Source organism: Epinephelus lanceolatus, chromosome 16 (assembly GCF_041903045.1).
Source record: "Epinephelus lanceolatus isolate andai-2023 chromosome 16, ASM4190304v1, whole genome shotgun sequence".
NCBI classification, from domain to species: domain Eukaryota; kingdom Metazoa; phylum Chordata; class Actinopteri; order Perciformes; family Serranidae; genus Epinephelus; species Epinephelus lanceolatus.
The window spans coordinates 3461176-3488237 of NC_135749.1; the positions used below are offsets into that span (position 1 = coordinate 3461176).

At 43.9% G+C, this 27062-nt stretch overlaps 1 protein-coding gene across 3 annotated transcripts in view; it reads left to right on the forward strand.

Annotated features, from left to right (window-relative positions):
- Positions 1 to 23050, forward strand: part of adcy2b (adenylate cyclase 2b (brain)) — a 76513-nt gene extending 53463 nt beyond the window's left edge. For 2 of the 3 annotated variants that reach the window (XM_078175579.1, XM_033637694.2), the window contains 16 exons: positions 114 to 290; positions 400 to 440; positions 534 to 614; positions 3431 to 3500; positions 3785 to 3882; positions 4555 to 4639; positions 9558 to 9701; positions 10250 to 10378; positions 12637 to 12821; positions 13806 to 13890; positions 16887 to 17045; positions 19282 to 19428; positions 19618 to 19725; positions 21691 to 21805; positions 21938 to 22062; positions 22148 to 23050. In XM_078175579.1, the coding sequence (XP_078031705.1) occupies positions 114 to 290; positions 400 to 440; positions 534 to 614; positions 3431 to 3500; positions 3785 to 3882; positions 4555 to 4639; positions 9558 to 9701; positions 10250 to 10378; positions 12637 to 12821; positions 13806 to 13890; positions 16887 to 17045; positions 19282 to 19428; positions 19618 to 19725; positions 21691 to 21805; positions 21938 to 22062; positions 22148 to 22300 (1902 nt within the window). In that variant the 3' untranslated portion in view covers positions 22301 to 23050. The remainder of the gene's footprint in view (positions 1 to 113; positions 291 to 399; positions 441 to 533; positions 615 to 3430; positions 3501 to 3784; positions 3883 to 4554; positions 4640 to 9557; positions 9702 to 10249; positions 10379 to 12636; positions 12822 to 13805; positions 13891 to 16886; positions 17046 to 19281; positions 19429 to 19617; positions 19726 to 21690; positions 21806 to 21937; positions 22063 to 22147) is intronic. The other variant, XM_033637695.2, reaches the window with a different exon arrangement.
- Positions 23051 to 27062: the final 4012 nt, after the last annotated feature.

Consider the following 27062-nt stretch of genomic DNA (forward strand, 5'->3'; position numbering starts at 1 on the left):
AGGAAAAGTACATTTTCCCAGTTTCAATCCAGTATCTCAATTATTATTATCATTTTTTTAGATTTTACTTCTTAAACTCTTCGTGTCTTTGTCTTTTCTGTGTGTTTCCCCAGACTGAGAGACACAGCCCTCTGTTGGGTGTGCGCTCTCGCCCCTCTCTGGACGGTGGGAAGATGAGGGCGTCTGTTAGAATGACTCGATACCTGGAGTCCTGGGGCGCCGCCAAGCCCTTTGCCAACCTCCACCATCGAGACAGCATGACCACAGACAACGGCAAGATCAACACCACTGTAAGTGCAGTACAGTGCTCTGTGTTTGCCGAACACACACACACACACACACACACACACATTCCCACACAGATATCTGTCATGAATATAATAATGATTCCTGTTTCAGGACGTTCCGATGGGGCAGTACCACTTCCAGAGACGAGAAAGGTAACGCAGAGGCGAAACATGACACGTTATCACTCTGTGCTTTTAATCTGTGTCCATGTTTTTAAATCTGTTTGCCCTCTCCTCCGATCTCAGGTCCAAATCTCAAAGGAGGAGGTTTGAGGAGGAGCTCAATGAGCGAATGATCCGCACCATCGATGGCATCAACTCACAGAAGTAAGAACCACATCTGCAGCACATCCTGTGTCTACATCGCTCTTAAAGGAAGAGCTCTAACTCTTTGAGGTCAGGCTGTTTGAGGTATTTATCCATAGTCGGTGTGTTACCTACAGTAAGAATAATCAGAATAACTTTATTAATCCCCAAGGGGAAATTCAATAAGTTTCTTCACATCCCAACATGGAAGTTCAGCAATGTTCTGCTGTGGATGGAGTTGTGCAGTAATACAGAGTTTAGCATCTCAAAAAAAAGCCTACCTACAAAAATCCATAGCAGTCTAAGTGGATGCTACATTGAGGATATTTTACATTTACCTTGCTCTCAGATAGCACTTTTTGACTCACCAAACAGCCAGTCAAGTGTGAAGGTCTGGCATCGTCTGATTCAGAAAGGTCCTGAGGTTGTGCTGAAATGAGGTCCCACTCCTGGCAGCAATAGCTCTCTGGGTCTCTGAGCATAGCTTTACAGTTTCCACAGTTAGCTTCTGCTCTTTCTAAACCTCCAGCTTCAACAAAAGTTTCCCTTCTCTCTCTTTTAGCCGTTCAGTCACCTCCCGCAAAGTTCTTCTTCTCTATACTGTGGTTCATAAAGGTATCCTACTGTCTCCACAGTGAACAGCATTTCATTGTCGCTGTCATAACCACTCAGTTTTTTATTTTTTATTTTCTTGTATTTGTTGTCTCTTCCATAAAGTGCTTAAACGTCTGACCCGACCAGCTGACCTGTGGTGTAATACAGTGTGCGGAAGTTCTAAGGTTGCGAAAATATAAGGTTAACGGAAAGTAGGCTTTTTTTAGCAGGCTAAAATATGTTTTGCCAGCTCATTCTCATTCCCAACTCGTCAAATACCGCCACTTTGTCAGTGATTTCAGCGTCAGACACCAACGCAAAAAGGCACATATCATGGCAATATAACTCATCAGGGTGTAACATAGGCAAATCCAGGAGCCCGGTGTTGACTTCCCATGTGAATGTAGAGCCAAACTATGATTATTTTTTCCAAACCTAACCACTGTCGTAAAAACAAGGTGTTTTACAGTTGTTGTAAGTGTATTTTTAACCTCTCTAACTCTGCCAGGATTGGTATTGCCGGATTCAGGAAGCTCTCGACTTTTCAAATATAACATCATTTTTCTTTTATTTATTATGGATTTCGCACCAGAGCAGCCTAAACACACAAAGTCCAAAATCGCGATGAGTGGTGACAAGTCATGTCATGCCGTTTTTCGATGGGAAAAGTTAAAGGATTACTCGCGATCTTATGTGGAGCCGTTAGTGGGGACTTAGCTGTTTTATAAAAGGTAAGAGTCTCACTCCTACCACTATTTTTGGCTGAGATATACCGTCTAGAAAGTGGGATCATAACTTTCACTTTCATATGGCTTTATTTGGTGATATTTTATGGTGTTTCTGTGTCATAAACAACATCAGCTATCATAATCACACCTGATTTCAATAAGGTACAATGTTTGAAGCTGGCTGAGTGTTGTTTGATCACTGATAGGACTGTTTTGAAGCCGAGTGACCGACTTGTCATTTGGAGCTCCGCCTGGATCTTTTCATGGTAAAAACACTGTAGAATGGTCATACTTTGAGCAGTCTTCTTCAAATTTGAAACAAGTGTTCATTGATAGTGTGCCTACAGCCCCACAGTGTCATTTACCTGCTCAGATGAAGCCACAGACAGTTATTCATCCTGAAACACAGTTTTTATTTTATTTTAGGTAAAATCTTCAATTTTGTACTGACTTCAGAGGCCCATTACTCTGTCTCTGTATCACCTAGAGTGTTTCTGACACTTTCACAAGAAACTTCAGGGAGTTTTCTCACACCTCATGCATGCATGTAGTCAGAGCGGTTCAGAAGCTACAGTCATTTTAATTTGGGTATGTCATTTTAGGCGTTTTTGCTACAAAATGGGGTGGAGTGCAAGTGTATTATGAAAAGAAACACTGCCTGTAACAAGTGTAAAGTGATACGTCAATGATAGATGCAGGAGGTTACCTGACAGTTCATATTTAGACGTGAAAATCCACCAACAAAGCGGAGATTGGAGGAGAATGCATGGGTTTTGCTGCTAACCCCCATCCACAGCAGTGCATTGCTGAGCTTCAGTGCCAGTAATCCCGTTCTCCAAACTGGGAGAGTGCCGACACTGACTATGGATAAGTTCCTCATACATGTTGTACACAGTCACTTCAGATAAATGTCCTTCCAGTGCTAAGCAGTAGAAACATCAAGAAACATCTTCAGGAGCTCTCTGACTATCGTACTTCAGTTATTATACTCAACACAATGACTTACAGAAACTTCTCAGTTAATCAAATAAAAATGTCCATCAGTCAAACAACATAGTGCAGTTCAAAATGCATTTCAGGGCAAAGTGTCAGAGATTGTTGTTGCCTGAAACCCATTTGTTTGGTCTTGTTTTAAAGATATTACAATGCCATTTTAATAAGTGCTTATCAAAAAAAATTGTATGTAAATTATAGTTATTTGCTGTGTTGTCTTTGGTATTTTAAAGTGCATTTTACAATTTATAAACAACCACTCTGAGGCCTTTTCCAAGTGCGTACTGCCATCAGTTTATTATTCATGACACAAGACAAAGCTCTGACTTCATTTAGTAAAAACATACGTACATAAATAATAGCTATTTTAAAATGATAGAAAAGTAATAAAGACTTTAAAACTGTAACATTCATATTAAAATCCTGTATTAGTATTTGCTCACTACAGCTTTATGTAAAGTTACACACTGCAGAGCTTTGGTCCCTGTACACTGTCTGAATGTGTTTGGCTTGTGTCTCCAGACAATGGCTGAAGTCTGAGGACATCCAGAGGATCTCATTGTTCTTTCACAACAAAGCTCTGGAGAAAGAGGTAGGCGAACGCATACAAAACACCTGCAGGCATTGTTCGCTGGGAGACAAGTCAGTGGCATTGTATAGCTGTCAGTGAGGCAGAAGTCAAACCTTACAGGACACAGAAGTTCACTACGTGGTCCATGCTACGACTTGTCCTCAGATTCTTATATTATTCTTTGTGTCATCGACAAAGGAGTCTGGTCTATTTTTATACTGTGCGTGCTCATGTTAATTTTAACTTTGCCTCAGCATCTTTTACTGCTGCCACTCTACACAACTCTTTCCTGCTTCTCTCAACAGTACAGATCCACAACATTACCAGCCTTCAAGTACTACGTCACCTGCGCCTGCCTCATATTCTGCTGTATATTCATAGTGCAGGTCCTCGTCTTGCCCAAGTAAGTCTGCACCCCTTCACAGGAATTACACTGCACGGTCCCTGTGGCATTGGCAGACTCCAGCTGTGGCAGCGGGTTGATGTGAAAAAGCCATTTGACACCAGCTGTCTCATCAACGCCACCACGCTGAAATGAGAGAGGCAGGGGAGCGAGAGGCAGAATGCTAAAAAGCAGAAGGAGATGAAAGGGCACCATGTCTGGTAGTGATTATAGATCAGGTGAATCAAAGTGTGTCGTCTCTTTAATGGCCAGGAGAGAAATTCACGGTCATGCTAATTTACTGCCGGTGGGAGCCAAAGATGTAATTCAGCATCTGAGAGGCCATTGATTGTCCAATTCACCTCTCGCTCAGTCTCTTTATCTTGGCTCTGTGTCGCAGCATCGCACTGCACATTAGACGTGACATCATCAGTTTTATGGCAGGGATCCTTAAATCAGCCATACTGTGTTCCTACAGAGAAAATGTGAAGCATGAGTGTAACTGCATTACGAAGCACCAACACATGCTGCTGTACAGCTTCTGCTTACTCAGTGTAAATGGATCGCAGGTCTGAGGTAGAATACATTAGAAATCTGATTACATTTATTGTCCTGGATGGCAGTGCAGAGACCCGAGAGGTGCCAAGAGGCTGTGGAATAATGTGTGTGTGTGTGTGTGTGTGTGTGTTGCAGAACTGCTGTGCTGGGGATCTCCTTTGGCCTGGCGTTCCTGCTGTTGGCTTTGATCCTGCTCCTTTGCTTTGCTGGTCACATTCTGGTGGGTCTGCATGGATTTATCAGTGAATATGCACACACACGTACACTTGAGACAAAAACTGGGAAAGTAAATTTGCTTTTTCTTTTGCATAGTTATCCTGTTCACACATCATCGAGTTGTCTTCTGTATGCTCATGACATGAAAAGTTCCCTGTGGATTGACATCATTAACCTGAATACTTTAAGGGTGTTCTTTCAAATTTTGCCTGCATAAATCTAAATTATTCATTAAAATATGACCCTGTTTACACTTAATTTTAAAATGAGTCTTGGGTGATACAAGTGTAAACAGCCACCAAGACACATTTTGATGGTTTGGGACACACATATCTTTTGTGGTGTAAAGGCCTTTGCACACTCAGTCCGATGCTAATCCATCATCACACTGACTCTGATGCGTTTTATTGTTCTATACATTGTGAATATTTGCCATAAGTCACAAATTGAAAAGACACATTTCCTCCTTTGCCTCTCTCCACTGGAGTTACCTATCTTACTGTCACCACTCCCTCTCTGTCTTTCATTTGGCACCACAGCTGCATGAAGGGGCGGAGCTGTCCTCCACATTCTGTGTGCAGTCTACATCCTCCTCCTCTTCATCATCTACCTGAATATTACTATCTGACCTGCTCAAAGTGAGCTGTCTGAGTTATGAAATGATTCTGTGCGCCCTGTTCCTCTGTCTAGTCCCAGCTGTGTCCTGCTGCCACATTTTCGACCCTGATTCTTGGTCAAACGTCTCTAAAGGCTCTGACGGATGTGAAAAATGCAAAAAATTGACTGAAGAAAGTTTCGGACTCGTTGTGCAAGCATGACGTGAGGTCGTATTTATTTTTAGATTAAATAAATTAGTCTAAATTTAGACTAAATTTTTAGAGAACAATTACGGACCAAAAAACAGACTTTAAATGCTAATGTATCTTGTTGCTTCCCTAAAAAGGACATAACAGGAAAACACAGCCCCCTCCCACTCCCAACTCATCAAATACCGGCGCTTTGTCAGTAGACGTCAGACGGGGACGCACAGAGGTACCCTTAGCCATGGTATATTATGCACCAAGCAGGGGCAGTTTGTAACAGAGCCAACAACTGCCATAATATAAAGAGTGAGAGAGTCCATCAGAGTCCTGCACCAACACCCGCCCATACCTGTAAAGCTCAGTACCAGAACCAACCTGTTCATTATGTCTAAGTCAAACCCACACCCGTTAATAAAAGTCCTGAGACCCAACCCGCACCCACTCTTGAATTGGAAGTCTCTTTGACTGGATGGTGAAAACATTCAATCACTGCCAGATTAGGAAACATGTTAGCATGCTCCTTCCACCACCATCAAACCTCCAAAGGATCCTCCTTGGGTGTCGTGAACTCCATGTAGGCTGCCACCTCATCCTCGGCTGCAAAGTTATGTTATCAAATGCGTCCCAGACCACCTCGGGAAGAAGTTTGAGAGGCTCATCTTCTCGGCTCATGATGATGCGTATCAATGGCCGGTTACACTTGCGCTTAGCGCTGTCCACTTGTGATCTGCATGTTAATACCAGTTGTAAACAGGCTTGTAGACACAGGTGTGAGGAAGTGAAGGGTCTTTATGTATTTCCGCTCTGTACACAGTTACATAACTAACATATGTCTTGGTTAAAGGGAAATTTCGTTTATTTCAACCTGTTTCCTATCGTCCTAAATTTGTTTCAAGTGACTAGTGACATAAAAATAATAGTTAGCATGTTAGCTGTTAGCCTAGATACAGCCGGGGCGCATAGTAGCGTCAGACCTGTTAAAACGTAAGTGAACGGGCAACCTTCAAGTGCAAAGTTAGTCCACTAAACAAGCTTTTTTTCCACAAAGACCGCCTCATATCGTTAGGATAAATGTCAGACAACATATAGAAAACGACATGTAAACATGTTGTCTTACCTTACCGGTGTGCTGCCATGTTTGTTTACCATCTAGCTCTGCTTTCCAAAGCGCGGCCGAAATATATCTCGCGAGAACAAGCGGCGATCTCATACCGTGCCTGAAATCTCATGAGCTCTAGATAGAGCCCAGCTGGATACTACTCCAGGTGGAGGTGTCTCGTCCTCGGTCACATCCAGACCTTGAAAATAAGGCTGCAACCGGTCCCATTCCTTGCAACAGAGGCCTTCCTCTTCTGTAGGCACTGGGGCACAGCATTCACAGGTACACCACCAATCTCCAGAGCTACGCAGCCTTGCAGCAGCCATTCCTCCTCTCTCGTCCTCTACCTGTTGCGCCTCTCTCTCTCTCCTCCTCCGTTCTTCAATTTCACAAAGCTCTTCGTCAGTGTATTCTGGCTCAAATAAATAAGGGCGGCCATCAAACTCTGCAAAATCAAATTCCTCCTCCACAAAGTCGAAGTCTGGCAAAAAGTCAGCCATTATTCTATAAATCTTTCATAAAATAAATGAATGAACTTTTCAGGCTACTGTCCGGTTCTGCCTTCCAGCTGTTGCTGCTTGTTCTCGCGAGATTTCAGGCACGGTATGAGATCGCTGCTCGTTCTTGAGATATTTCGGCCGCGCTTTGGAAAGCAGAGCTAGATGGTAAACAAACATGGCAGCACACCGGTAAGGTAAGACAACACGTTTACATGTCGTTTTCTATATGTTCTCTGACATTTATCCTAACGATATGAGGCGGTCTTTGTGGAAAAAAAGCTTGTTTAGTGGACTAACTTTGCACTTGAAGGTTGCCCGTTCACTTACGTTTTAACAGGTCTGACGCTACTATGCGCCCCGGCTGTATCTAGGCTAACGGCTAACATGCTAACTATTATTTTTATGTCACTAGTCACTTGAAATAAATTTAGGACGATAGGAGACAGGTTGAAATAAACCGAAATTTCCCTTTTAAGCTTTTCTGTTAGATATATATAGATAATCAAATCAAATCAAACTTTATTAATATAGCACCTTTCATACAATCACAAAGTGCACAAAGTGCTTCACAGAGCAGGAGTAAAACAGCACAGAAAAAGTAACAAGTGAATAGCCAGACATTACAACAATAAACACTGAAATATTTAAAATAAATAACATTTAAAAGAACAAATAAATACAAGAGAAAAAAAGCAGAAAATGCCAAAAATGAGACTTAAAAACAGAGGCAATAAAAGACGAGGCACTGTTAAGTATAAGCCAAGCTTGAGGTACTATTAATTATATTTCTACTACTACTACCTGAATCATTCAGTTTCTCTACATCTACAACAGTATCTGAATTTTAGCACATGATGTTATGTGTTCTCCACAAACAATCTCCTCGTTTGGTTTGTTATTACTGTTGAAATCATGGAGCCAATAATGAGCAGCTTACCAGATACTCTCTGGTGTTGTCACCTTCTATTACAAGAATAAACACTGACCTTTTGTTAGGGTTAATTTTCAACCTTAAAGCTAATGGGAAAAAGAAGGAAAGGCTGGATTCCCTAATTTTGTATCACCCACTTATCTTTTATACGTTTTTCGATTTAGTTATTTAATTTTTGTTTGTATTCTCTGGATTTTTACACTGTGTTTAAGGTTGGTCAGTTATTGAAATCTTTGGGTTCATGACTGAAACAAAAAAGCGCAGGAGTTTAACCTTTCCTTTTCCTTTACATGAATTAATATTTCCTCCGCACGTCTTCTAGGTGAGCTTTAGATGACAGAGTTCAACTTTAAAGGCTACAAAAATATCCGTTCTTCACTTGATGTGTTAAAGAGCTACAGCCGAACAAGAATCCAGTTATCTTAGCTTTATGCTACAGCTGCAGCCAGTCTATACGAGGTTTATATGAGCTGATCTGCCTTTTATTCTCCGTCATGCAACAGTTCATCCATCAAGTCGCTGCTGTAGTTTGTTATCCAGCACAGTGGAGGGATGGGTGTTACTTACATGCGACTGCAGGGACCTGTGTGTGTTTTATGGACAATCAATACATGATTTCTCCCCTAAGAGCCCATTTCTCTCCCTCCTGCTTCTCAAGAGAGTATTATCACCCAGTAAGTGGGTCACTTGTAATTAATGAGGGTTATCAATAACGTTGGGTTTGCCCTGACCCCAGATCAGCTTCATACACTGCTTCAGTACCAACAGAGAGAGATCAGGTTTTATGGGTTTGTATTAAGCACCAATTTAACACTTAACACTCGTGAACACAAGCTGCTGTGGTCACAGGCGACTGAGCAGGTGACTGACGACAGGCTGTGTCTAACTGGTTGGGTGTGTGTGTGTGTGTGTGTGAGAGTTATTTTTAATGGGGCATCAATAGTTAACAGACGTCTCTCTTCATGTGGGAAGGAGTGGCATTACACGGTCACTGTCATCAAACACATTTTTGGGAAAATGTCTGTTGAAGACAGATGAGCTCAGCTCGCTAAGAGGAAAGCACCACCGCAACCACCGCATGGAGAATCTGTTTGACAGCAAGAAAGATGTCAAACACAGAGTGGCTCTGTTCAACAACAATCACAGGGGGACCGCGTTTTATGTCCTCATGAGTCACCGCTCAGTTTGGCAAACAAGTGTGAAATGTTTTTTTTATCTAGAGAGACTTCTCAAGTGTCACAAAACCAAGGACTCGATCCACGTGAGAGAGCTCAGACTGCAGTGTTGGGGAGAGGTGAAATACATGTTGTTAAACTCGGAGTGTAACGACATTTTGCAACAGCTCGCTCGTGGTTCAGGTATGTTCACATTGAATAGTGAAGCAAACAGTTAAATTATTTTTGACATTTTATTGTACGGCTATAAAATAACAATAGTAAACGGAGTGATTCCACCTAACCAGTGTCTTGGTCACATGAGGGACACACAGTCCCAGAGGAGTGTAGTTAGGCAGTATGAGCAGGAAGACGAGGTTTCACTTTGAGTTATATGATGTAAATGCTTCTCCATCTGTGTCTCTGCATCCTCAGCAGGGTAGGAAGGGCTCCTTCTGCTCCCTAACCTGGCTGTTCCCCACTTCCTCCCGCATCATCGTCACCAATAATCCCTGGCTGCGATTGGTCCTCACCATGACAACCACTGCTCTCATACTCGTGATGGCCGTCTTCAACATGGTGAGAAGCCGCTCACAGGTTAAGGTGGTGTACACTGATGTGTTAGGTGACTGTGAAGCAGTATTGGTCTCTGCATGGTTACATGTGCTTTTAATTCATCGCTGTCTTTTAATTATGACACCAGTCCATACCTGCATGGTACGGAAGTCATACATAAATTAATAGTTGCTAAAAGCAAGTTTGAACTTTATCACAAGTACAGTTTATCTCCACAACTCGTGGTGAAGTTGTAAATATTTTATTAGTAAACATTTTACTTGTGTTGTCATAGTGTTCATTGTTAATGCATCCTGTGAAGGTTGAAAGAATAAAATGAGTGTATGATGCCTTATGGCACAGGTAGAGGCTTTACAGGAGGTGTAATTAAACTACATCCAGTTCTGATTATCTCTATCCAAACGTAGTTAACAGTTTTATTAATTAAGAGTTCAATAAATTTAAAATCTCCTCTGTCTTCTGGACAAATCTTTACAACACAAACATAATGTAAATCACTTCTTGCTGCTGCGACAGTTCAGTGATTCATCCTTTTCTGTTTTGTTTATCAGTTCTTTGTGGAGGACCCTGGAGGATCCACAGAGGACCTCCTGACAACTCCTCCACCTGTGAATCTAACCAATGACAGCCTGTTGGACTACCTGGATGAAAACACAAGAGAAAGCAAGTTTTATCTGCCAGTAAGTAAAACAGGGAGGAGTCAGCACCAGTGTCCAAAACACAGCTTAAATTAGAAAAGTGCATTCAGTAGAGTGCAGATCTCGTTGTAGCGCTACGCCATCGACAACCTTTGTAACGCCAGCAGACGCACCACAGCATGTTTCAGAAGCATCCCTCGCACCTCCTCTATTTTTGAGGGAGCCACAGCGTGTTGCACAGAGCAGATCAAGTCTAATATAATTATTAGAATAAATATATTTTTGGTAACTAAAACACAGCCACAAATCTTTGATCCATGTCGTTCATAACTGGACTTTTAATGGTATTAACTTTGTCGGTACTAGCTTACGGCACAACAAAGGAGAACACAACAATCAACCCAGTGATTTCCAGCATCAGACACCAACGAAAAAAGCCGTCCTTCCACGTCAGCATGATACGACTTTCACCTTCCCGTAAGATTGTAAAGCATAATGCTGTTCTTTTTTTACTAAACCCAACCACGTGCATGTGTTGACTAAACGTAACCACATGTTTGTTGTTGAAGTAAAAAACAAAAAAACAAAACGTTAATTCGTGGTGTTGTACCAACATATTGAGTTTATTTTTAAAGAGATTATACAGGGTTTACACCTGGTGGAGCCAACCTGTTCCAGCTGACACTGGGTGAGAGGCAGGGTTCACCCTGGACCGGTCACCAGCCTAAAGGCTCTGACACACCAAGCCGACGGTCGGCCGTCGCCCAAAGTTGGGCCGTCAGTGAGTGTCTGTCGCCCTAGATTTTGCTGTGTGTCCCGCACCGTCGGCACTTCGGCGTCGACGTTGGCGGCTTTTCGGCCGATTGAGCATGTTGAATCGGTGGCGGAGCTTGTCAGTGAGAGAGATCACTCTGATTGGCTGTTCAGGTTTTATTTCCTCGCCCCTGTAGCGAGTGAATCTGCCTGTAGTGAAACCGGGGCTAACCGGTGCTTCCTCCTCAGGCTCCACTTCACTCAGCTGCCCCACAGACCCGCTGCTTCTTCACACTTTAACCTGAATAACAAACCGGAGCTAGCTGGGAGCGGCTAGCGGTTAGCCGCAGCATGACCGGAGGGAAGCACAGCCAGTTAGCCTCCGTTAGCCTCCTAGCTAGCCCCGGCTCTCTGTTCGGATCCAACTGTTATTCAGGTTAAAGTGGGAAGAAGCAGCAGGTTTATTGGGCAGCTGAGTGAAGTGGAGCCTGCGGAGGAAACACCGGGACCGTCTGGATGTAATAGTCCGTGGAGGTGCTGCGGTGCTCGGCTGCACAGATAGGAAACCCCTCGGCTGACAGGATGTACCACTCTCTCACTCCGCTCTCTCTCACGCAGGCGCAGAACGTACGTGCTACTTGGCCGTTGGCTGTAGTCCGTGTAGTGTGTTCAAATGCAACTGACACAGGGCGACGTGAGGCGACGCAGACAACGCAACAGTTGGCTTTCGTCGCCGCTAGTTCTTTGATGTCGGTTTGGTGTGTCCGCAACTTATCACAGGGCTGACACATAGAGACAGACAACCATTCACACTCATATTCACACCTACGGACAATTTAGAGTCACCAGTTAACCTGCATGTCTTTGGACTGTGGGAGGAAGCTGGAGCACCTGGAGGAAACCCACGCTGACACGGGGAGAACATGCAAACTCCACACAGAAGGGCTCCTCCATCCCCAGGTTTGAATCAGTTATCTGAAAATGTAAAATTTGAGATTTGTTAATGCAGATGGGTTAAAACCTCCTGACAGGCATTTTCTGAAGCAGCATCTCTCCTTGCCATGACAGTATTTTCCATATGTATGAGGAAACTCATTCTTCTGTGCAGCCGTTTCAAAACTGTAAAGCTGATGACATAATTTCACATCAAGCCAGAAAAAAAATCACTCATCAGACAGCTTGGTGTGTGTTGTCGTCATCAGAGGCAGGGCACAAAAAGCTCAAGGCTTTCAGTCATTGTTCTGTTTGTCATTAATAAGGATGGCGAGGCCTTCTCACCCTCGCTGTAGGCTCACAGATCTACCGTTTGTATCTTCCTGTGGTATTACATAAACATGTTGTGTAAGAATATTGACATGTCCTCATGTAAGTATTCAATCTGGAGTTCTGTTCATGCTTCCTAACTACAGCATGTTGATGACTCACCGCTGTTCGAGCAGCACATTTACTGGAAGCTCACATGAAGCTACATTTTGTTCCTTTGTCCACATCTTCGTCATCTGTCGCTGAGGTCACACTGTGCCTCACCTCTTTGTCTCTGTCCACAGTACTTCATCTATTGCTGCATCCTGGGGCTGGTGTCATGCTCAGTGTTCCTGAGGATCAACTATGAGCTGAAGATGGTGGTGATGCTGGTTGCTGTGGTGATCTACAACATCATCATCCTCCAGACACACGCCTCCCTGCTGGATGGATTTAGCAAAGTGCTGTACACTGCCGATACACTGGATAGGTACCTGCTAGCTGTGCACAAACACACACACACACACACACACACACACACACACACACACATTGTAATAGAGGTAATAATTATTCCGCCCACCTAAGGTCAGGACTATCTGTCTGAAACCCTCTGACCCTGCAGCCTGCTGGCACCAGTTGAGCAGAGCCTATTAAAACCACTAATGAGACTGGACCCTGGTCTTGAGGGAAAGAGTATCGCTGAGGTAGTAACATCCTATAAGAGTGTCGATCAAGTGTAACCCTCGGAGACGAGGATGATGGGTGGCAGAGTGAGATACAGCAGTTTGTGTTGATGGAGCTGAATTCATCACATTTGACTGACAGCTGCAGGCTCACTGCAGGAGAAATCCCATTATGCACAAAGTTTTCAGAGCGGTAAGAAAGACGGAGAAGTGGCTTTGTTTCTTCCTCTCACCTTGGATTTATTAGCATGAAGACGCATCAACAGAACTGTTCAACAGTGCTGAATAAAAAGTAAATAGACTAAGAAATCAATGTTGTGTCCTGACAAACACACTGAGCGAGCCGCCTGTTAATGACGCTGTGGGCTAATGGGCATGTAGCTACTTCCATGTTTCACATGATACGTCATGTTTGTAGTCGACCAATGAAGATGAGTTTACATATCACCTTGGGTTCGTCCTTCACCTTCTCAAAATGATCCCACACTTTGGATTTCCTGCCCGACATGTTATTAACTAGCCTGTGGAATAACCGCAGGTACCAGCCCTGGAGATTAGGGGCCGGACACAGACAGGACTTATTAGCACGATCACGTCACTGTTGGTTTTGTTGTTTTGATGGGATTGGCTGATTAAACAATACGACTAGACTCTGACATCAGATGATTACCAGTGTAATAACTGATAATGTCTTCTCTCTCTCTCAGTTCATTATGCTTTATTGGCCTGAGTGTAACAAAGACAATATTGCCAAAGCGTGCAGTAATAATCTCTCTCTGCGTGTCCAGACCAGGAGTGCTGAAGGATCTGAAGACGATGGGCTCTGTGTCTCTGTTCATCTTCTTCATCACCCTACTGGTGTTAGCCAGGCAGGTCAGTATTCTCCTTAAACTGGCCACACTAACATAACGTGACATCTGTGTAATAGATATATACACTCACTAGTCACTTTATCAGGTACACCTGTTCAACTGCTCGTTAACACAAGTAGCTAATCAGCCAATCACGTGGCAGCAATTCATTAACATTTAGTCCTGTAGACATGGTGAAGACGAGCTGCTGAAGTTCAAACGGAGCATCAGAATGATGAAGAAAGGTGATTGAAGTGACTTTGAACGTGGCATGGTTGTTGGTGCCAGACGGGCTGGTCTGAGTATTTACTGGGATTTTCAGCACAACCATCTCTAGGGTTTACTGAGGATGGTCCCAAAAAGAGCAAATATCCAGTGAGCCAAAATGCCTTGTTGATGCCAGAGGTCAGAGGAGAATGGCCAGACTGGTTCAAGATGATAGAAAGGCAACAGGAAGTCAAATAAGCACTGGTTCCAACCAAGGTGTGCAGAAGACCATCTCTGAAGCAACAACACCTTGTCCAACCTTGAAGCAGATGGGCTACAGCAGCAGAAGACCACACCAGGTGCCACTCCTGTCAGCTAACAACAGGAAACTGAGGCTACAATTCACACGGGTTTTCTCACCAAAACTGGACAATAGAAGATTGGAAAAACCACATTCAGATGGAAGCATGGATCCATCCTGCCTTGTATCAACGCTTCAGGCTGCTGCTGCTGGTGTAATGGTGTGGGGGAGATTTTCTTAGTACCAACTGAGCATGGTTTAAACACCACAGCCTACCTGAGTATTGTTGCTGAGCGTGTCCATCCCTTTATGACCACAGTGTACCCATCTTCTGATGGCTACTTCCAGCAGGATAACGCACCATGTCACAAAGCTCACATCATCTCAAACATGACAATGAGTTCACTGTACTCCAATGGCCTCCACAGTCACCAGATCTCAGTCCAATAGAGCACCTTTGGGATGTGCTGGAACGGGAGATTCTCATCATGGATCAACTGTGTGATGTCATCATGTCAATATGGACCAACATCTCTGAGGAATGTTTCCAGCACCTTGTTGAATCTGTGACACCAAGAATTAAAAAGGGGTCCAACCTGGTACTAGCAAGGTGTACCTAATAAAGTGGCTGGTGAGTGTATGTATCTTACAGTAGTCAGTCATTCAATGCTGTGACAGAATGTTTTCTACTGAAAATCTCTGCATGCGGTGAAATGCATTTTGAGACACTTAATATCAGTGAAATTAAAATGATCTTCACTCCTTTATAGAACAAAATTTGGAAGCGATTAAAACTGTGTTCAAGGTTTTGGCTCAAAACACTCAATGAGCAAAGTGCTTGTTAAGGTGGACGTCTTTGAAGCGTTGGAGCAGCCGGCCTGGCCCACTGCCTCCATCTCCTCTGTGTCCACCACCCTCATGTCATACGAGAGCTAAACTCAGCTGACACAGATTTGCTGTGCGTGTTCTGTCTTTTTTTGGGGCACCATCCATCATCTCTGACCCCACAACAGATGTTCTGGAGAGAAAGACTCCCCCCAGAGCTTCTGTACCCAAAACTGGGGCTCCCCTGAGAGCTGCATTTGATCCAAACAGCTCCGTGTTGTTCTCATTCTGGGTCACTGTCAGGAGGGAGGGGAGGGTTTGTTTTGGAAACACAACTTTTGCTGCGGTAAACTCTTTGTTGCTGTCATATCTTATTCTGGGCTGCGCTCTTATCAAGGTCTTTCAGGGGTAATTGGATTCGTCCTTCTGGATGCAGTTTGGGTTTAAATTAGTGCAGCGAAATGCGTCATCAGTTATCTTCAAAATAATTCTGGAAGCAGGTCAAAAGGTGTGAGAGGTGGCGGCACCCGAAGCCCTCTACGCAAATCGATGGCAGATGTGAGGGCACGAGGCCTACCAGCATCCTCTCTACATGCTTTTATGCTGCTATTAACAAATTTGCCTTGCAAAAATTTTTATCGTCGACCCTAATGAGCCCATTTCCAGCCATTTAGTCAGAGGGAGGAGAAAGCAGGTTAGGAGAACGAATGCATCTGTAATCCATCCCTCAAGAACAGATGCGCGATGGAGCAAAGCTCATTTACAGGCTTGTTAGCTGGTTTCTAAATGGCCTACTTTCTAGAGTCCACGAGGCACTGAAAATTCCTCTCTGCACAACAGACGCATATGTACACATATACGAATGGTTCAGGCTAACCATCCTCTCTATCCCATCTATGTTTCTATTTCAGCCTCAGGCTATCAACACTGCAGCACAGAGCAGGACGAGCCTACACTGTTGGAGTCGTCTAAATTGGCACCACTTTCATCTCAAGGGAAAAATATTCAGTGCACACATTCATCATCCCGACCGCTAACTACACACATGAAATGTAACTCACAGGAGACGCTCACACATACATCCATACACACACTGTAGTGACCAGCCCACAGGTAGCCTGGAGCTTCACATATATACAGGGATAATGATGGCGTGTTCAGGGGACCATGTCTCCTGCACAAACACACACTCCTGAGATGTTTTGACCCCGATAGATGGAAACCGCCTGAAGCATGAACAACCCAAACATTAATGGAGAAAAAAGAAGCGGTGGCTACCTTTTATGCAAAACAGTCTGCTTATGATTTCCTTGAGCAACGAGAGCGCAGCTTCTCACACGGTTTCATCGTCCTCCTTATTGGGACATTAATTTTCTATGAATACCAAGCAAACTGTTTAGTTTCACTTGGTTAGGTTTCTCATGAAATCCTATACATTTTCCATTTGGTGTGAAATGATTTAAACAGAACGTAGGCGGCCGAGCTCTCATATCATGGACACATTTCTGTAGCTGGAGGACGTCTGAACCTGCGGTCTGAATCATATATCAGAATTTCACTGTCAGTTAAAACTGGAATCATTTCTTGATCTCAGCGTAGGTTTCCTCTGTGGCCTGAAGCTTTGGAGCCAAGTGCTGGGTGTGAATGACACAGGTGTCTCTTTACTCTGTGTCCTCCTGTAACAGAATGAATATTACTGTAGGTTGGACTTCCTGTGGAGGGACAAGTTCAAGAGGGAGTGTGAGGAGATCGAAACCATGGAGAACCTCAACCGGGTTCTTCTGGAGAACGTTTTACCCGCTCACGTCGCCGAACACTTCCTGGGACGCAACTGGAAAAATGAGGTGAAAAAATGAGTTGAGAGAAGATGACACAGTCTTAAATATATTTCTGTGGTCTCACTGTGTTTATGTTGGGTTGTAGTTTGACATTTTGAGGAGTTTGTTTTTTGCTTCCATAATAATTTCTTTACAGTGAAAATGTAGCCAGTTAGCTTAGCTGAGCATATAGACTGTATAAATAATGGATGAGCTCACCCATTGGTTTGTGGACTCCTGTTTTGAAGCCTCCAATTTGGCATTTGGCCATCGCCCATCTTGAATTTTTGGAGCCAGACGTGACCAAATTTGGACCAGAGGGTGAAGATAATCTAGCTAGCTGCTAGCTTAATTAGCACAGTGCATTTTTGGCTAGGGTTAACTGTGATTGATGAATGATAACGCTGATTTTTGCCAGAGAAAAATAGGCTTAAAATAATTAAAACAAAATGTACTTAGCAGAAAAGCTGAACTGAATATCAGACTTTCAGTAGCAAAGCTTATTATTGACAGAGTAGCTTGATAGCATCCACAAAAGTTACAAGCTCTTTTTCCAAGAAAAAGCTCAGAAGGGTGGTCTCGATAAAAGTCAGGATAATAAAACTGAGGATAAGTCATGTGACTGACACCAGCGCCAGCCCGAGACATGGAGACGAGGGAAGCACTTCCTGTATGACATCATATACTATTTCTGCAGTTTATTCTGCTTGCTGCTTCGCTATTCTTGGCAAGACCCGCCCTACTCTGCCTCTGATTGGCTACACTTCTTGACGCGTCTCTCACGTCTTGTCCTTAGACGAGATGCAGACATATTTAGTGGACTTGCAGTGGACACCAGAGAAATAGACACAAGGGCCGAGAAATGAGCGGAGAGACAGAGAACAGTATGAAGAAGGAAGAGATGATGATGTCACGTGTTATTTGCAGGACATGTTCATGTTGTTATGCCCAAAAAAAGGTTTTATTTAGGTGTGTTATTTTTATTGTTTATATCACTGTCCTTTTATTCACTAAAAAATATATTTTGGAATTCTGTTTTTGAATTAGTGACAGAACCAGAGCCAACTGAAAGAGGCTGAGACAGAGAAATGTGTTCAGTGGGAAGAGGAGAGAGAAAGACAGAGATCAATAGATTGACTGATGATGTCATGTCATTGGAGGATGTGTTCAAATGTCTTCAAAAAATTGATTTAGAGTAACTTGTAGCTTGGCTCACTACATTTTCCAAGTATCTTGCCCAACACTGGATAGGCCTATGTAAGCTAACCAATGTTGCGACCAACCTGTCACTCAAAGCAGCCACACCATGTGTAACTTTAAGCCTCGATAAAATGTGTTTATATAAAAATTCAGCCCCGCACAGTTGTCATGAATGTTGAAATTAGCTACAGAACCCAAAACTATTTTTTGTACCAGGCTGTAAACATGTTTATTTCTGCTGTTGAGTTTGACATTTTAACCTGGGGGTCTATGGGGACTGACTCACTCGTGGAGCCAGCCTCTAGTGGACATGAGAGGAACTGCAGTTTCAGGCACAGCAATGTGACATTTTTCCACTTATTATATTTCTTATTTCAACAAACATTCAACATGCACCAGAAAGGATTTTGTTACCTTAAGACAGAGCCAGGCTGTTTCCTCCTGTTTCCATGTGTGTTTGTGCTAAGCTAAGCTAACTGGCTGCTGGCTGTATCTTGATATTCATCGTATGGACATAACAGTGATATCAACCCTTTCATTTAACTCTGCAAGAAAGCAAATAAGTGTATTTCTCACATTGTGGTTAAATATATGAGATTAAATCTACATATTCTGTATGTGCTGTTAATTCAATGTTGCATGCTTCATTTCCTCTCCCAGTTTGATTTAATAAACATCATTTATTTTCGCATTTATAGTTGCACTCTTCATGCTGCTGTTACAGACTGTCCCTTCATACATGCTGTAATTGATGTGACCTTCCTGCTGAACACACCTTCCATTCCCATGTTAACTCGTTCCTGTACTTTTTTGTTACTCACTGACTCTGCTCTTGCTCTCTTTGCCCTGATGAATGCTGTTACTATCCTGCAGCTGTGGCGACCCACAGTCCCCACAGAGATGATTAAAGCTTCATTTCGTTTGTGTAAAGATCCGGTCTCATTGGTCGGTGTTTGATATTCAGCTCATAGATCACTGAAACCACAGAGCGTTAAACTTTCTTCCAGCAGTGTCCCATCGATACAACACATCCAGCTGTTATCTTCTTCTCGCCTGTTATCAGGACCTTTATCATCAGTCCTACGAGTCAGTGTGTGTGATGTTCGCCTCCATCCCAGACTTCAAAGAGTTTTACACTGAGTCCGATGTCAATAAGGAAGGACTGGAGTGCCTCCGTCTTCTCAACGAGATCATAGCGGACTTTGATGAGGTAAAGCCCTCTCACTCTGATGATCCTGGCTCTCTGACAATGTGAGAACAAATCCTGCTTTTTAAGAAGCAGCCACACTGAGTGATTACACTCTGAAGTAAAGGAAGTAGCAGACAGATGTGGCTGTGTTTGGCTGAGATCTGGTGTTATGTGCCCTCGTGTGTGTCATGTCATGTCATGTGTCCTCAGCTGCTGTCCAAACCCAAGTTCAGTGGAGTGGAGAAGATAAAGACCATTGGCAGCACCTACATGGCTGCAACTGGACTCAACGTCACACCGGGACCAGAGTGCACACAGGCACGCTTTAACACACACACACACACACACACATCGCAGGGACAGCTCCACAGTGTTTAATGCCTCCTCCACACTGATTATGAGGTCAAAGCTCCACCTGCCCAGCTCATGTTTGTTAATAGAGGACCAGACAAAGACCAGGAGACGTTTTGCACATGCTCACCTCATCTCAGAGTGCCAGAAGTGTTTTGGCAGCACGCAGTCATATTCAATCAATGTGTCATATTTCATTTATGGTCACAAAACAGGATGAAGCTTTAGCATCAAACTATTTATTGCTGTCCAGATACATTTGGGCGCTTTGTGTGGGTTGCCCCTTAAAATATGCTTCACATAATATTGAAACATCAGTGATTCATTACTACACTCATCTGAATGCATTAGTGTTGTGACTGGAAGCAAAAAAGATCATCACTCATGTGGCAACAAAACACTGGTTTTGAAAACAAATCTCAGTTGGTCGGAAATCTGCTTAATTGACCTTTTGCTAAACACCCACTCCGCCTTAGTCACTGTTGCAACAACTTTCAAGCTTTTCGTTCTAGCATGACACATAATGCAGTTTACATCAGCCCCTTTTACACAGAGGTGGCGCTACAGCGACACTATGAAGTCGCTTCTTTACGCCGCCTTTGCATTTTTACACAGAACCAAATGACGGCAGCATCGTGCAGCTCCAGAGATTTTAGACAGCATGCCGGCATCGCCGAATCAAGAGAGGCATGATGGGTGTGATATGTAAAGGCCCTGACACACCAAGCCGACGGTCGGCCGTCGACCAAAGTCGGGTCGTCGGTGAGCGTCTGTCGGCCTAGTTTTTGCGGTGTGTCCCGCACCGTCAGCACTTTGGCGTCGGCGGCTTTTCAGCCGATTGAGCATGTTGAATTAGCGGCGGAGCTTGTCAGTGAGACAGATCACTCTGATTGGCTGTTCAGGTTTTATTTCCTCGCCCCTGTAGCGAGTGAATCTGCCTGTAGTGAAACCGGGGCTAACCGGTGCTTCCTCCTCAGGCTCCACTTCACTCAGCTGCCCCACAGACCCGCTGCTTCTTCACACTTTAACCTGAATAACAAACCGGAGCTAGCTGGGAGCGGCTAGCGGAGCGTTAGCCGCAGCATGACCGGAGGGAAGCACAGCCAGTTAGCCTCCGCTAGTCTCTGAGCTAGCCCCGGCTCTCCGTTTGGATCCAACCGGAGCACCGAGCCCTGGTTTGTTATTCAGGTTAAAGTGGGAAGAAGCAGCGGGTTTATCGGGCAGCTGAGTGAAGTGGAGCCTGAGGAGGAAACACCGGGACCGTCTGGATGTAATAGTCCGTGGAGGTGCTGCGGTGCTCGGCTGCACAGATAGGAAACCCCTCGGCTGACAGGATGTACCACTCTCTCACTCTGCTCTCTCTCACGCAGGCGCAGAACGTACGTGCTACTTGGCCGTTGGATGTAGTCCGTGTAGTGTGTTCAAATGCAACTGACACAGGGCGACATGAGGCGACGTAGACGACGCAACATTTGGCTTTCGTCGCCGCTAGTTCTTTGTTGTCAATTTGGTGTGTCCGCACCTTAAAGCGAGATTTATACTTGTGCTGTGGTGTGTCTGTGTCACTCTGCAGTGACACCTCCAAAACACTAGTTGGCGGTGGGGTTTCTGTGAAGTGCTGTAAAGTTGAGTTGATTCAAATCACACATTAAACACACATTAAACACACATTAAACATGGCTTCATAGAGACAGTTTCAAACACAAGTACACAAATCAGCTTTACTATAACTCGCAGCATTCACAGATAAACACTTGTCTTTATCTGGACACATTTTCCCCACAAATACAACATGCTAACATTATTAGCACAAGCCTATGGCATTTTACATTGTATAAATTAGCCTAGCAGCTAGCAGACTTTTCCTCTCCTCATATAAAGCCCGTCACTGAAGTGACACATCTTATTTTCTCCCCTCTGCCTTCCCCTCAGGAACACGACAGACAGTACATGCACATTGGCAGCATGGTGGAGTTTGCCTTTGCTCTGGTGGGGAAGCTCGATGTCATCAACAAACACTCCTTCAACGACTTCAGACTCAGAATTGGTGAGAACATTTCCTTCTGAGCATAAACATGATTTTGTTTTTCCTGTGTGAGAGCAAAAGTTAAAACTGATGACACGTAATTATGCAAAAGAATGAGTCATGTCATCGTTGTCATTTCTTTGTTTTTGGCAGGTATAAACCATGGGCCAGTGATTGCGGGGGTCATCGGGGCCCAGAAACCTCAGTATGACATCTGGGGAAACAGTGTGAATGTGGCCAGTAGGATGGAGACCACGGGGGTACTGGGAAAAATACAGGTGGGATCCCTGACAAAATACAGACGCATGTCTCTCAGTGTGCCGGTGAGCTTCTTATTGTAGTTGTGTCTTTCTTTCTGTGCAGGTAACAGAAGAGACGAGTCATATCTTATCATTGCTGGGGTACATGTGTTCATGCCGTGGCATCATTAACGTAAAGGGCAAAGGAGAGCTGAAGACCTACTTTGTTCACACTGAGATGACCCGATCGCTGTCACAAGGGACTGTGATGCCTTGAACATGCCGCACTAACCCAACGAATAAGACTTGAGAACACGATCTCACACACAAAGTGGCTGTAGAAGTGATTTGTCATGCTCCGTAACAAAAACCCATTACCAGCAGCCTGCAGTATGATGAATAGACAGTTGTTGAGAACCAGTTTTGTCTTTAGCAACACAATGTAAAGCGGGCCGAGGTGCACCGCCATAGTCCTTCAACGCTGCACTAGTGTCAAGTGTTACAAGGACTTTGCTCTGAAGAGTCTCTTCAGCGTCTAAAGGAGTGCCTGACTACAGAGAGGTCTGCCACATTAGTGCAGCTCTCAAGGACCGCAGTCACCCATCTGTACAGTAGTAGTGGTGTGGAGCTAATTACCCACGTCAGCCAGTGTTGCAGTGCTTCAGAGCCTTATACTTGAGCAAACTGAGCTGCCTGCCGAGCTGTGTTCGTTTTTTATATCTTTGGCACTGTGAGCCGGTTTGTTCCATTTTATTCCGAACGGATGTTACAATAGTTTATTGTCATATAGAGCAAGTGGTGCCAGGAAGTGGCCAGTGTGATGGGTAGTGTGCCAAAACCTGTGAATTGTATTTATAGCTTTAGAGCTGCGTTTGTGTCCCACTGAAGCGTCGGTGGACTCAGGCACAAGATTCAAGAGGAAAGTAGAGGTTTCTTTTTTATAATCCATCTGGAACTAAACCAACAGCGACGTGTGTAAATGTCCACTGCCATCCTTTTGTTATCCATTAAACATTTGTATATAAATTGACTTCCTCCGTCTTTGTGTGTTTGTTTTTGCAGCACGAACAACCCAATCACCAGAGGAAATGTTTGCACTGTACATTTCTGCAAACCATGATTATGTCACACTTGCATGTTATTATGGAGCAAATACGTTGAAATTTTACCATTCAACAACTCTGTGGTTAACGCATAGTTAGGAAAAGCTCATGTTCTGGCTTAAAATACCTGGTTTTAGGAGCACAATCCCGGCAGGATGAGCAGGCATGTGTCCGTAAGAAACAACAGCTTTTTGTGCCGCAGCAGGAAATTCAGAGATCTTTATGTGAAAAAACAAAACAAAAAAACAACTATATTTATTGGCACTATCTCTGCCAATGGAGCAGAAAAAAACACAGGAAAAACACAGATGGGTCTCTGCAAAACACCAAATTTTGATGTCTAAAAAAGCTGCTGGAAAGACACAAATGGATCACTACAAAATGCCCACTTTTGAAATCTAAAAATCCACTGGAAAAACACTGACTGGTTGCTACAAAACACCCACTTTTGAAGCTTAAAAAGCTGCTGGAAAAAAACAGGTTGCTACAAAAACCCACAATTGGACCCTTAAAACCTGCTGGAAAAAAACAGACTGGTTGCTACGAAACACCACCATCTGAAGCTTTAAAAGCTGCTGGAAAAACACAGACAGGTCACTACAAAACACCCACCTTTGAAGCCTAAAAAGCTGCTGGTAAAAAAGACAGATTGCTACAAAATGCCTTCTTTTGAAGCTTTAAAAGTCGCTGAAAAAACACAGACTGGTTGCTACAATGCCCACTTTTAAAGCTGTAAAAAACGCTTGGAAAATCATCACAGACAGATCGCTACGAAACACCAACATTTGAAGCCTAAAAGACTGCATTTAAAGCTTTACAAGCTGCAGGAAAAAAAACAGACAGGTCACTACAAAACAAAACATTTGGTGGCTAAAAAGCCGCTGGAAACACAGCAATGACTCACTAAAACACAACGATTTTGTTGTTTGTTGGTCTCTAACAGTGGCCTGCAGCTTGGCAGATGTCACGCCTATGTGTCTTACCATCCACCATCCCTCCACCTAGAGATGACAAAATCTGCTCATATACTATGTCACTTTAGAGACGTTGATATGATATGTATGAAACGTGCAAATGTCATGTATTCATAATTTGTGGAAAAGTACAAGCTCAACATTTCATTCCGACGACTGGGCTGGCATGAAAGACATTCACAGGATGTGCTCATAATAAAGGAGCTTGTAAGATTATTGGTTGGAACGATCAGAGACACAGGTTTTCATTTGGCTGATGTGTTTATTGTATTCATCTAACATGCCAGAATACATGAGTAATACTGGTCCCTATTTTTACACCACCTCTAATACCAGTATGAGCCATCTCTTTAACAGTACACCATCTTTCTTCCCCGAGCATTCGATTGCCATTTTGAGAAATACAATATATGGACACAAGTATTCGGACACCTGACCGTTAGACCAACAGGGACTGTGATGACACTGTATTCAAACACATAAACTTCAATATGGAGTCGGTCCCTTTTGCAGCTGTAACAGCTTCAACTCTTTTTGGAAAGCTTTCCACAAGATTTTGGAGTGTTTCTGTGGGAATTTGTGCCGAGTCATTCTGTAGAGCATTGATGAGGTCAGCTGATGTTGGACGAGAAGGCCTGGCTCACAATAATCTCCATTCCAGTTCATCCCAACGGTGCTCGATGGGGTGGAGGTCAAGGTTCTGTGTGGGCCAGTCACCGAACATGTCAAACCATGTCTGTATAGTCCTTGCTTTGTGCTCTGCGGCACAGTCATGTTGGAATAGAAAAGGGCTGTCCCCAAACTGTCACCACAAAGTTGGAAGCAGAGCATCATCCAAAATGTTTTGGTATGCTGAAACATTAAGATCGTCCTTCACTGGAGACAAGGGGCCGAGTGTGCCGGTGTGCTTTACCCCACTCCATCCGACGCTTGGCATTAGACTTGGTGATGTGAGGCTTGCATGCAGCTGCTCGGCCTTGGAAACCTTCCGCAGCACAGTTTCTGTGCTCACATTAACGCCAGTGGAAGCTCAGAACTCGTCAGCTCTGGAATCGGCAGAGCGTTGACGACTTTTACGCACCATGTGCCTTAGCAGACGTTGACCCCGCTCTGTGGTTCTACCTGGTCTTCGCTTCGTGGCTGAGTTGCTGTTGTTCCTAAACACTTCCACTCTCTAATAATATCACTTACAGCTGACATCACGTTCACGAACCATCTCATTGCAAAGGTGGCGTCCTATCATAGTACCAAGCTTGAAGTCACTGCGCTCTTCCGAACGACCCATTGTGTATCACAAATGTTTGCAGATGGAGACTGCATGGTGAGGTGCTTGATTTTATTCACCTGTGGCAACGGGTCTGATTGAAACACCTGAATTCAATCATTTACAGGTGTAGCCAAATACTTTTGTCCATATAGTGTACACTTATTTTTGATCTGGCGGTTTGACACCACTCTCATATATATATATATATATATATATATACAGTACAGGCCAAAAGTTTGGACACACCTTCTCATTCAATGCGTTTTCTTTATTTTCATGACTATTTACATTGTAGATTCTCACTGAAGGCATCAAAACTATGAATGAACACATGTGGAGTTATGTACTTAACAAAAAAAGGTGAAATAACTAAAAACATGTTTTATATTCTAGTTTCTTCAAAATAGCCACCCTTTGCTCTGATTACTGCTTTGCACACTCTTGGCATTCTCTCCATGAGCTTCAAGAGGTAGTCACCTGAAATGGTTTCCACTTCACAGGTGTGCCTTATCAGGGTTAATTAGTGGAATTTCTTGCTTTATCAATGGGGTTGGGACCATCAGTTGTGTTGTGCAGAAGTCAGGTTAATACACAGCCGACAGCCCTATTGGACAACTGTTAAAATTCATATTATGGCAAGAACCAATCAGCTAACTAAAGAAAAACGAGTGGCCATCATTACTTTAAGAAATGAAGGTCAGTCAGTCCGGAAAATTGCAAAAACTTTAAATGTGTCCCCAAGTGGAGTCGCAAAAACCATCAAGCGCTACAACGAAACTGGCACACATGAGGACCGACCCAGGAAAGGAAGACCAAGAGTCACCTCTGCTTCTGAGGATAAGTTCATCCGAGTCACCAGCCTCAGAAATGGCAAGTTAACAGCAGCTCAGATCAGAGACCAGATGAATGCCACACAGAGTTCTAGCAGCAGACCCATCTCTAGAACAACTGTTAAGAGGAGACTGCGCCAATCAGGCCTTCATGGTCAAATAGCTGCTAGGAAACCACTGCTGAGGAGAGGCAACAAGCAGAAGAGATTTGTTTGGGCCAAGAAACACAAGGAATGGACATTAGACCAGTGGAAATCTGTGCTTTGGTCTGATGAGTCCAAATTTGAGATCTTTGGTTCCAACCGCCGTGTCTTTGCGAGACGCAGAAAAGGTGAACGGATGGATTCCACATGCCTGGTTCCCACTGTGAAGCATGGAGGAGGAGGTGTGATGGTGTGGGGGTGTTTTGCTGGTGACACTGTTGGGGATTTATTCAAAATTGAAGGCACACTGAACCAGCATGGCTACCACAGCATCCTGCAGCGACATGCCATCCCATCCGGTTTGCGTTTAGTTGGACGATCATTTATTTTTCAACAGGACAATGACCCCAAACACACCTCCAGGCTGTGTAAGGGCTATTTGACCAAGAAGGAGAGTGATGGAGTGCTGCGGCAGATGACCTGGCCTCCACAGTCACCAGACCTGAACCCAATCGAGATGGTTTGGGGTGAGCTGGACCGCAGAGTGAAGGCAAAGGGGCCAACAAGTGCTAAACACCTCTGGGAACTCCTTCAAGACTGTTGGAAAACCATTTCAGGTGACTACCTCTTGAAGCTCATGGAGAGAATGCCAAGAGTGTGCAAAGCAGTAATCAGAGCAAAGGGTGGCTATTTTGAAGAAACTAGAATATAAAACATGTTTT